Here is a 12,078-nt window from a genome sequence, read left to right as displayed (position 1 = left end):
CAGACTGAACCTGTAGCTCAGTCAAACATCCAGCAGCATCATGAAGGGGACAAATTAAAGGAAAAACCTCAGGTCTGGACCCGACATCCAGCTGGACGGTAGAAGTAACTGAAAACAGCTTCAGGATAGAACAAGAAGTCACAGTTAGGAAACTAAAGGACCTTTCTGTCTGATAAGAAGAAATCACGACATTCTGCCCTTCAAACCTGCATCGGCCTCGTTCTCACATCCAAACATCGAGTTTACCGTCTCATGTAAAGGACTAAACCATATAGTTAAAATGTGAACCAACACCAGCAGAAAGACAAACTAAATGAAGCTGAACGAGGGTAAAAAGGAGGTTATTTGGCTGAATTCATACAACAAAATGACAGAAACCAAGAAAAAGAGACGCAAAATCACACAAAACAAGACAAATGAGACACAAAATGTCAAAGGAGAGAAGGAAAATGACAAAAAGACAAACAAAACGACCATAGGGAGAAAAACAAGAAGAAACTGACGTAAAATCACAGAATCGAGACAAAAAATTACAAAAATGATACACAAAACAACAAAAATGACACACAAAATGAAAAAACAAGACACAAAATGACAAAAATGAGACAAAACGACAAAAACGAGTCACAAAATGACAAAAATGAGGCACAAAATGACAAAAACGAGACACAAAATGACAAAACCGAGACACAAAACGACAAAAACAAGACGGAAAATGACAAAAATGAGACAAAACAGAACAAAAACGAGACACAAAATGACAAAAACGAGACACAAAACGACAAAAACGAGACAAAACAACAAAAACATGACAGAAAACAACAAAAACGTGACAGAAAACAACAAAAATGAGACAGAAAACAACAAAAATGAGACAAAAAAAGATCACAGTGATGAAAAAAAAACTGTCCCAAAGACAAACAAAACAACACAAAACTGACATAAAATCACAGAATGGAGACAAAAAATGACAAACATGGACACATCAACAAAAAACTGAGAAAAACAAAAAACCAGTCAGCAGCAGGAAGTGACATCAGAGCAGCTGTATTGTGATTGGCTGCAGGACTTACAGGCGTAGGTCATGGCGAAGCTGCTGCTGGTGTCCACCATGTCCACCTGGGGAACCAGTTTGGGAACGTCCTGGTTCTGGGCCAGAGCAAACCGAAACACCTCATACTCATGAGAACCGGTGGGGAAAAGACCTCCTGTTGGAAAACCACAGAGTTAGAGGAACCACAGAGGAACCAAGAAGAACCTCCAGAGAACCAAGAAGGAACTAAACACTGAGAAGAACCTCCAGAGACACACAATAGTTTAGTGATTTTATGTCTTTTTGTGGTTGTTTTGTGTCACTTCTGACCATTTTCTGTCACATTTTGGTAATTCTGCATCACATTTGAATTGTCTTATGTCTTTTTATGGTTGGTTTGTGTCACTTTTGGTCATTTTGAGTCACATTTTGGTCATTTTGCATCTTTGTGTGTCAGTTTTGTGTCATTGTTTAATTGTTTTATATCTTTTTATGGTTGGTTTGTGTCACTTTTGGTCATTTTACATCTTTTGTGGTGGTTTTGTGTGATTTTGATAATTTTGTGTCACATTTTGATGACCTCATGTCATACTTTAGTCATTTCACATCTTTGTGTGTCAGTTTTTGTCATATTTTGGTAATTCTGCATCACATTTTAGTTGTTTTATGTCTTTTTGTGGTCACCTTGCATCATATTGTGATGATTTCATGTCTTTGTGTGGCGGTTTTGTGTCATATTGTGCTCAGTTTGTGCGGTAGTCTCCACAGGGCTGTGAATAAAATCAGAATCTCTTCTCTTGCTGTGATTGCTGCTGAAAGCCTCTCCTCTGGAGTTATTTTCAGCGCAACGCTTTGAGAGATAAATGATCTGAACACTTCAACTGATTGACCCTCTTCTGTCTCTGCACAAACTCCAGCGTTCATTTAGGAAAAACTGCCGAGACTCTCCAGAATCAGGTGGTCTAAAGACGTCGAGGAAACAAATTCACTCCAGTTTTAGCTCCTCTCAGATCTCCAGGACCAGCCGGCAGACACGTTTAAAGAAATAAACAAACCTAAAATACAGTCTGAAGACAATTAGATTGAAGTTGAACATTCATGGATATTAATAAATATTCCAGAAGTCTGGTCTTTTATGATCAGTTGATCAGATAATTGATTTTCTGGTTCAAAAACGGATGCAAAAACATTACAGAACCAAAGAATACGTCTGAACATAGACAACAAAAAGACTAAAAAAAACCCAAAAAGTTTGTGTAAATGACTTGATGTGATGAAGAAAAGCTGCTAACCCATCTCTTTAGGAGGCTGGATAATTATTTAGTAGTGTGTTGTTCATTTTAACGCCTTAACTGTTGTAATAGAGGACATTTATATCCCACACAACTACAAAATATAAATACAAAACTACAAAATATACACACAAAACTACAAACAAAACTACTAATTCTACCACAAAATTACAACAATTTACCACTAAACTACAAAATATGCACAGAAAGCTAAAAAAAAATATACCCACAAAACTACAAAACATACCACAAAACTACAAAATATACCACAAAACTAAAAAATATACACACAAAACTAAAAAATATACACACAATTACAAAATATGCACACAAAACCACAAAATCTATCATAAAACTACAAAATATACAAATAAAACTGCAGAGTAAACACACAAAATTACAAAATATACACACAAAACTACAAAATATACACATAAAACTACACAATATATCACAAAACTAAAAAATTATACATACAAAATTACAAAATATACTAGAAAACTACAAAATATACACACAAAACTACTAAATATACCCACAAACTACAAAATATGCACATAAAACTACAAAATATACACACAAAACTACAAAATATACCACAAAACTACAAAGCATACCCACAATACTACAAAATATACCCACAAAAGTAAAAAATTAACATGGTTTATCCTGCTGTGTTTTTAGCGCAGCTCGCCGCTAGCTCCGGAGCTAGCAGCTAGCGGCTAAGCTAAGTAGCCGTCGTGCTAGCTGCCGCATCGTCACTTTAAAACCGTAAAAATCCGCCACGTTGTCGCCTAATATTAGAGAGAACTCACCACCAGACGGTCACAGACTCTGTACCTTCATCATTCACCGGTTTCACTCCAACTTTACCGTCGTCTGGAGGATAAACACGAACCAGCTAACAGCTAATGACTAAACGACACTTGCTACTGACGGAGCCTTCAAAATAAAAGCTCCGGTGTTTACGTGAATAGAAACTCAGGAAATGTGATCAAATGAAAAGCAGAGAACTCCCTGGATGGATTTTATCATGCCTCAGGTATTGAGGGTTTTTCCTGCTAAACATAAAACATGAAAACAAGCAGAAGCTGGAGAACATTTTAAAGTCCTTTTCTGGTTTAGAGTCTAGAAACTCATCTCTGTGCAGCAAAGTTTTTATTCCTCATAAAGTCGTTTTTCCATTTCAAAAGTGTCTGCCACACCTTTACAGAACCAACATTGACAATCTAAAATGTTTTGTTCCCAAAAACTGAAAATACTTTGTTAAAATGACATTAATGTGACAAAAGCTGCAATATTTGTTAATTAGAACGTTGTTGGTTTTAATCCTTAAATCATTCGTCAGATGATGACATTCAGACCACATTAGTACTTTATTTTATGTGATTTTATTCTATTTTATCTGCAGTTTAAGCAGCTGCTCTCATTTCCAGATGTTTCTGTTGTCAGACAGCAGAATGAGGATGAAACGGAGAAACAGACATGCTAACATACTAATCAGCGTTAGCTTCATTTAAATACTGATTTTATAATGTCGTCCAACAACAAACGCAGCAGTTAAAAACATTCACGCAGATTAACTGGAAAATTATCTTCAGAGAGAAAGTCCCATTCATCTGTCAGACAGAGAGTCTTCTTCCTGAAGGGGGCAGGGCCAGCAGCAGCTCATTTAAAGCTACAGAGAAGTTTAGAATAAAACCTTGAAGGAATGAAGCATCTCTGTCTTATCTTGAAAGAAACTGTCTCCGTCTTTCTTTCAAAAGAAGATGAAATTTGTTCTCAAACCTCCGTGACTCAAAGTTTTACCCAAATTTCTTAAAATGTGTCCAGAATCAGTCAAATCATAAAACAATGACTCTAAATGTGTTGATGATGACGCAAATTATTTTCAAGATGGCTCCCAATGAATAAAGTTTGATCTAAAATTCAGAATGACATTTAGAAAAACATAGAATTGATATAAAAACTGTCCAGATTCTAGAAAACACGGCGCCCAACAAAAACCAGATGCAGTCTTTAGATCGTGGATAACAACTGACAGCTGGTCGGTTCTTTTACGTCTCGCTTTTCTTGTTCTGAGTATTTTTTTGCTCATTTTTTTTCTCTCCCGTCTGTCCTGTTTGTCAGTTTAGTGATGTTGTGTTTGTCTTTGGGACAATTCCCTCATCTTTTTGTTTGTTTCTGTGAGGAAGGTTTACTGATATCAGGAGGAGTGACACCGACAGAGCAGTTCATGAAAGCATCATTTCTGAGGATTGTAAATTAGTAAAACTATAAATTTAAAATAATTTCTAGACCATGACAAGTTGTTTTGGTCATGAAGTAAAATACTAGATTGTTCATTGTTCTTTTGTCGTTTTGTGTCTCGTTTTTGTTGTTTTTTGGATTTTTTTTGTTTGACTTTTGTAGCTTTGTTTCTCACTGTTGTCAGTTTTTGTCTCGTTTTTGTCGTTTGTCCATTGATTTGTCGCTTAGAACTTTTTTGTCTTATTTTTTGTCTCTTTTTTGTTTTGTTTCATGTCGTTTGTCTCATGTTGTTGTCATTTTGTTTCTTATTTTTGTTATTTTGTTTTTTGCTTTATTCATTGTTTTGTGTACCTATTTGTCGTTTTGTGGGGTTTTTTGTCTTTGTATTACTGCTTTTTTGTTGTGTTGTTTTTCTGCTTTTTAGTCATTTTTTGTCTCGTTTATGTCATTTGTCCATTTTTTTGGTTGCTTTGTAATTTTTTTTGTTAAATTTTTGTTTTGTTTTTTGTCTGCTCTGTGACATTTGTCTCATTTTTGTCCTTTTGTGTGTCGTTTTTGTCGGTTTGTGTCTAGTTTTTCTTGTTCTGTGTGATTTTTGACTACTTTCTCTTGTTTTTGTGGTTTCTGTGGTTTTAGAACTGGTTTTAGGAGCCACTGATGATGTTTATCTGTTTCTTGATTCGTACATTTTAAAACAGAGAGTTTGGGGGGTTGATGAGAATCTGTCAGATAAAGCAGCAGGAGGAGCGTCGTGAAGCTTTAGGACAGGAAATAAAGTAAAAACAGGTCAGATTAGTTCAAACAGCGGTGGTAAACAATCCCAGTTCTATCCATGTTTGACCTCGCGTGTCTAAAAGTGCCGACATTATTGGAATAGTAGATGATTTATTCATCAGCGGCTGGAAGGAATCCATCTGCTGAGACAGAAACTTTCTCTAATGCAACAGGAACAACCAGTGTTGGTGCTTTTTAACGCTGCAGCAGCGACTTCATTAGGAACTTCGCTTAGAGGAACCCGATCCCATTAAAGCTTCACTCTGATCCACGGGAAGAAAAGACTCCGAGGAGGTTCGTCTGGACCAGGAGATCAGAAAAATCTTAGTCCAGGACCACATCCAGTCCAGTCTGACCTCCAGTGGACCGGACCAGTAAAACCACAGCAGAATAACCTCAGTTTGTCATTTCCACTTCCAAAGAGTGTACAAAGTACAAATGGCATGAAGTAAAACAAAAAAGACTAAAATTTGATGAAAAAGTTACAAAATGACTAAAACGTTACACAAATGAGACAAAATGTCTCAAAAATGACACACAAAATGACAAAAATGTTTCAAAAAATTGACAAACGACGAAAACAATAAAAATGACAAAAATGACAAACGACAAAAATGAGACGTAAAATGACAAAAATGAGACACAAAATGGAAAAAAAATTGACACCAAAGGACAAAAACGAGACAAAAAATTACAAAAATGAGACACAAAATGACAAAAATGAGACACAAAATGACAAAAAACTAGACACAAAAGGACAAAAACGAGACAAAAATTACAAAAATGAGACACAAAATGACAAAAACGAGACACAAAATGACAAAAACGAGGCACAAAATGACAAAAACTAGCGACAAAACGACAAAAACTAGACACAAAACGACAAGAATGAGACACAAAACGACAAAAACGAGACACAAAATGACAAAAACGAGAAAGAAATGACAGATGAGACACAAAATGACAAAAATTAGATGCAAAACGACAAAAACGAGACATACAACGACAAAAATAAGGCACAAAATGACAAAATTCTGAAAAATCTGATGGTAGTATTTCTGTTTTATCTCCAGTATCTGATGGTAGTATTTTTGTTTTATCTGATGGTAGTATTTCTATATTATCTCCAGTATCTGATGGTAGTATTTCTATATTATCTCCAGTATCTGGTGGTAGTATTTCTGTTTTATCTCCAGTATCTGGTGGTAGTATTTCTATATTATCTCCAGTATCTGGTGGTAGTATTTCTGTTTTATCTCCAGTATCTGGTGGTAGTATTTCTATATTATCTCCAGTATCTGGTGGTAGTATTTCTGTTTTATCTCCAGTATCTGATGGTAGTATTTCTATATTATCTCCAGTATCTGGTGGTAGTATTTCTGTTTTATCTCCAGTATCTGATGGTAGTATTTCTATATTATCTCCAGTATCTGGTGGTAGTATTTCTGTTTTATCTCCAGTATCTGGTGGTAGTATTTCTATATTATCTCCAGTATCTGGTGGTAGTATTTCTGTTTTATCTCCAGTATCTGATGGTAGTATTTCTATATTATCTCCAGTATCTGGTGGTAGTATTTCTGTTTTATCTCCAGTATCTGGTGGTAGTATTTCTAGTAGTATTTCTGCTGCAGCTCTCATTTATTAATTATGTTCTCTTGACTGACAGGTTCTAACATTCTGTTCTGGTTTCAGCTTCTCATTTTGTGTCTTATTTTTCTAAATTTTTGCCAAATGTTTTTCATTTTATTTCTTATTTTTTTCATTTTTATCTTATATATCTCATTTTGTGTCTCATTTCTTTCATTTTGTGTTTCATTTTTCTCATTTTTAGTGTTATTTTTCTCATTTTGTCTCATTTTTCTCATTTGGCATCTAATTTTCCTCATTTTTTGGTCTTATTTTTCTCAATTTAATCTTATTTTTCTCATTTTTCTCATTTTTCATTTCTTTTTTGTCTTATTTTTCTCATTTTCATGTCATTTTTCTCACTTTTCATCTCATTTTTCCCGTTTTTGTCTTATTTTTTGAATTTTATTACATGTTTTTCCTAATTTTTCATCTTATTTTTGTCATTTTGTAGCTTATTTCTCTCATTTTGCATCTCATTTTCTCTTTTATTAGTTTTCAGTCTTATTTTTCTCACTTTTCATCTCATTTTTCTCATTTTTAATCTTATTTTTCTCATTTTTAATCATGTTTTTCTCATTTTGTCTTACTTTTCTCATTTTGTGTCTTATTCGTGTCTAGTTTTCTATTTTTCTCATTTTTGCCTAATATTTCTTATTTTATTTCTTGTTTTTCCTCATTTTTCATTTTTATTCTCATTGCGTGTCTTATTTTACTCATTTTCTATCTTATTTTTCTCATTTTGTCTCATTTTTCTCATTTTGTGTCTCATTTTTCTCATTTTTTACCTTATTTTTCTCACTGTTTTTGATATTTCTCATTTTGTTTCTCACTTTTCTCATTTTTAATCTTACTTTTCTCGTGTCTTATTTTTGTCTTTTTTCATCTCATTAATTTCTCACTTTTTCTCGTTTTTTAATTTTATCTCATTTTTCATTTCATTTTTGTCTTATTTTTCCCATTTTTCACATATTTTGTCTCATTTTTCTCATATGTGTCTTACTTTTCTCATTTTTGTCTAATTTTCCTCATTTTTTCACCTTATATTTCTGATTTTGTGTCTCATTTTTGTCATTTGTGTCTTATTTTTCATGTTATTTTTCCTCATTTTGTGTCTCATTTTTGCTGTTTTTCTCATTTTGCATCGTACTTTTCTAATTTTCTAATTTTTCGCACGTTTCTTCTTATTTTTCTCATTTTTGTCTCATTTTTCATTTTCTTGTCCTGATTTTCTAATTTTGCATCTTATTTTTCTTATTTTGTGTCTCATTTCTCTCATTTCGTGTCTTGTTTTTCTCATGTGAATCTTTTTTTTAACTTCACTTTTACTGGGACACTGACAGGTTCTGACATCTTTCAAACAAACATTTTCTGGTTTCAGCTTCTCAAACGTCACAATTTGGAATCATTTGGGCAAAAAATAATTCTTATCAAAGTCGGTCAGCTGAGCTTGTTTTTAATGTTTCTCAGATTTAATTGAATAAACTGATCACTGATGGATCAGAAATCAGTTTAAAACAACCAGAGGATGCATCAATAAGAATATGTTTTACAACAACAGTCAATAATAATCTCATGTGATTCATGCATATAACAACATGTATTACAGCTCAATGATTATTTACCACTAAACACCTTAAACACATTAAAAACATAAATATAAGCAGATTTTATTAATAAATGTGACTTATGATCATATAATATCTATATTCTAACAATAAATATTAATTATTCTGATCAGTGAGTCATAGTATTCTGTGACTCGCATTAATTATAATCTAAATTAATATTTCAATCATCACAGCAATCAATAATAATCACTAATCATCAATAATATACACCTACAGCTCTGTCCATGGTGCTGATTCCTTACATCCATAATCAATTACAATTATTATTGATCATCTGTTTGAGGTTCTGATTCACTGATTTCAGGAATCTTCTTCTTTATCATAATAATCAATAATAATCCAAATCAATGATCATTTATAAGATTCTAGCGTTAGGAACCTTATTAATCATAATGATCACTAATAATCAATAATAATCAATAACAGTCATGTGACTGTCTGAATTTCTGATTCTTTAATTATTGTCTCTAATTATTTTGATTGCAATAATATATAACTACAGCAATAATCAATAATAATCTATTGTGAGTAAGTCTAAGGTGTATGTTCTAATAATCAATAATGATCAATAATAATCATCTATAGCCCTGTCCATGGTGCTGATGCCTATTTTAATACAACCATTCATTAATAATCACATTTATTGATAATAATCAAAAATATTTATGTATGACTGTTCCTGTGATTGGAAACTTATTGAAAATAATTATAATAATCAATAATAATCAGTAATTTTACAGATTAATAACTGATATTAATAATAATCAATAATATTCCAGTCCCCTGAACAACAACAAACTATCTGATATTAAAATGCAGCAAAAATAAATATAGAAACATTAATATAGAGTCAGAGAGAGCTGCTGGTTGTTATTATTATTATGATTATGATGATGATGATGATTATTGTTGTTGTTGTTGTTGTTATTATTTATAACATTTATTTCCATTATTTATTTATTATTATTATCATTATTATTATTATTATTATTATTATTATTATTATTATTATTTATCAGGTAGAAGCAGAGATCCAAACACTCACCGATGTTGATGTTTGTTGGGAAACTTGTTCCGCTGCAGAGCCCGAACAGCAGCAGCAGCAGCGGCGGCGGGAGGCGGACGGACCGGACGGACCGGACCGACGGGACCGGCACGAAGCTCTGCAGCCGCATGTTTCCTCCTCCGGTAGCGGGAATCCCATCCACACCGGGCCGGCTCAGGTCCACCGCAGCCCGGACTCACGCTCACACATCCACCGGCGGCTCGGAGCGGCTCCTCCGGTCACACATCCGCCCAGCTCCGCTGCTCCGGTCGGACTGAGAGGAGGCAGCTGGAGGCTTTGGTGGAGGTCTGGGTCCTCCCTCCGTCTGTTTGACTGGAAACTGTCTGTCTGGAGTTCACACCAACCTGCTTCTAGATTATATATTATTATTATAGTATATTATTATTATTATTACAGATTATTATAGATTATTAGATATTGTTATAAATGATTCGTCTTCAGCTGAATTCTCCAGTCTGTCCTCACTGGATGCAGATCTGAGGTAAAATGAGCATTTCAGTCAAATTTGGAAAAAATTTCAAAAATAAATAAATAAAAATCCTCCTACACTATAAAAAATGACACAAAAATGTAATGGTATCTTGCAAAAATAATTCTAAAAATATTTTCTTAAATCCCTACAGTGTAAAAAAAAACTAAGATTGTAAAAATCCTGTAAAAATAAAAATAACCCCGTACACTGTAAAAAATGAGATTAAAATTTAGTAAAATCTTGCAAAATAATAACAATAATAACAAAATCTCTCGACACTAAAAATATTGATATAAATTAAAGTAGTAAAAATTTCAAAAATTAAAAAAAGTCCCCCTACACTGTAAAAATGAGATAAAATAGAGTAAAATAATGTAAAATAAGAACAATAATAAAGTCCCCTACACTATAAAAAGAAGATTAAAATAGAGTAAAATCTTGCAAAATAACAACAATAACAAAATCCCCCTACACTGTAAAATTGATATAACATCGTAAAAAAACCCTTTACACTGTAAAATAATAAGATTTTAATAATCCTGTAAAAATGAAATAAACCCATGCACTGTAAAAAAAATAGGATTAAAAATTCTGTAAGTTAAAAAAAAGCACAAACACTGTAAAATAATGAGATTTTAAAAATCCTGTAAGAACATTTAAAAATAATCATGCAAAGTAAAATCATGAGACTTAAAAAATCCTGTAAAATAAAAATAACCCCATACACGGTAAAAATAGGGTTTAAAAATTCAGTAAATTAAAAAATTCCTCATACACTGTAAGATAATAGGATTTTTAAAATCCCATAAAAAATAAAATAACCCTATACACTGTAAAAAAAAAGATTAAACTATCTGGAAATTTTAAAAAATCCCCCCATACTGTAAAAATAAGATTAAAATAGAGCATTATCTTGCAAAAATAATAACAACAATAATAAAATCCCCCTACACTGTAAAAAATGACATCAAAATTTCATAAAACCTTGTAAAAATAAAAAAAAAAAATCCCCATACACTTTAAAAATAAGATTTTAAAAATCTTGTAAAAATAATCCTTTATGCAGCAAAAATCCTGTAAAAAATTTAAACCCCATTCACAATGTAAAAAATAAGATGTAAAAAAAAGTCATGTAAAAACAAAAAACAAACAAAAATCATCCTACACTGTAAAATATAAGATAAGAATGAAATTTTATAAAAACAATTAAAAGAACAAAAAGTACACCTACACTGTAAAAATAGATTAAAATAAAATAAAATGTTGTAAACAATTTTTACTCCCTCACACTGTAAAAAAAGATAAACATAAGATAATGTCTTGTAAAAACAAAAAAACAACAAAGGTTTTAAATCTGACTTGTCTGGGTGTCGTAAATAAACATGAAAAAGATAGGTGAGGGCTGGAACATAGACGGATGGTAAACTGAGAGCTTCTCCTTGAGGCTCAGCTCCCTCTTCACCACGATGGTTCGGTCCAACGCCTTCATTACTGCTGATGCTGCACCAATCCTTCTGTCCATCTCTAGCTCAGTTTTCCCATCACTCATGAACAAGATCCTGAGATACTTGAACTCCTTCAATTGGGGAAGCAACTCCCCCCCAAACCCAGAGGGAGCAATCCACCGGTTTCCATCAGAGAATCATGGCCTCAGACTTGGAGGTTCTGATCCACATCCCCACCACTCCACACTTTGCTGCAAACTGCTCCAGTGCTGCTGAAGGTCTGATGAACCAACAGAACCACATCATCTGCAAAAAGCAGAGATATGATCCTGAGGCCCCCAAACCAGAGACCCTCCTCACCCCGACTGATCCTTCAGATCCTGTCCATGATGAACACAAACAGGATCAGAGACAAGGGACAGCCCTGGAGGAGTCTGACTTGGTACCTAGTACTTTGGGACCGAACGGCTCGTATCAATGAACCCGGTA

General features: G+C 33.3%; 1 protein-coding gene across 7 annotated transcripts in view; it reads right to left on the bottom strand.

Annotated features, from left to right (window-relative positions):
* Window positions 1-10,148, bottom strand: part of LOC111585856 (glutamate receptor 1-like) — a 94,949-nt gene extending 84,801 nt beyond the window's left edge. For 6 of the 7 annotated variants that reach the window (XR_002747881.3, XM_035941601.2, XM_035941600.2 and 3 more), the window contains exons 1-2: window positions 9,652-10,147; window positions 1,074-1,208 (exon numbers count right to left, since the gene is read on the bottom strand). Coding sequence is in view for 6 of the 7 variants with exons in the window: in XM_035941601.2 (XP_035797494.1) it covers window positions 1,074-1,208; window positions 9,652-9,781 (265 nt within the window). In the remaining variant the exon portion in view is untranslated. Of the gene's footprint in view, window positions 1-1,073; window positions 1,209-9,651 lie in introns of all 7 variants that reach the window. The other variant, XM_055017280.1, reaches the window with a different exon arrangement.
* Between the last annotated feature and the right edge of the window lie 1,930 nt (window positions 10,149-12,078).

Source organism: Amphiprion ocellaris, chromosome 14 (assembly GCF_022539595.1).
Source record: "Amphiprion ocellaris isolate individual 3 ecotype Okinawa chromosome 14, ASM2253959v1, whole genome shotgun sequence".
Taxonomy (NCBI): Eukaryota; Metazoa; Chordata; class Actinopteri; family Pomacentridae; genus Amphiprion; species Amphiprion ocellaris.
This window is presented reverse-complemented; position numbering and strand designations above follow the sequence as displayed.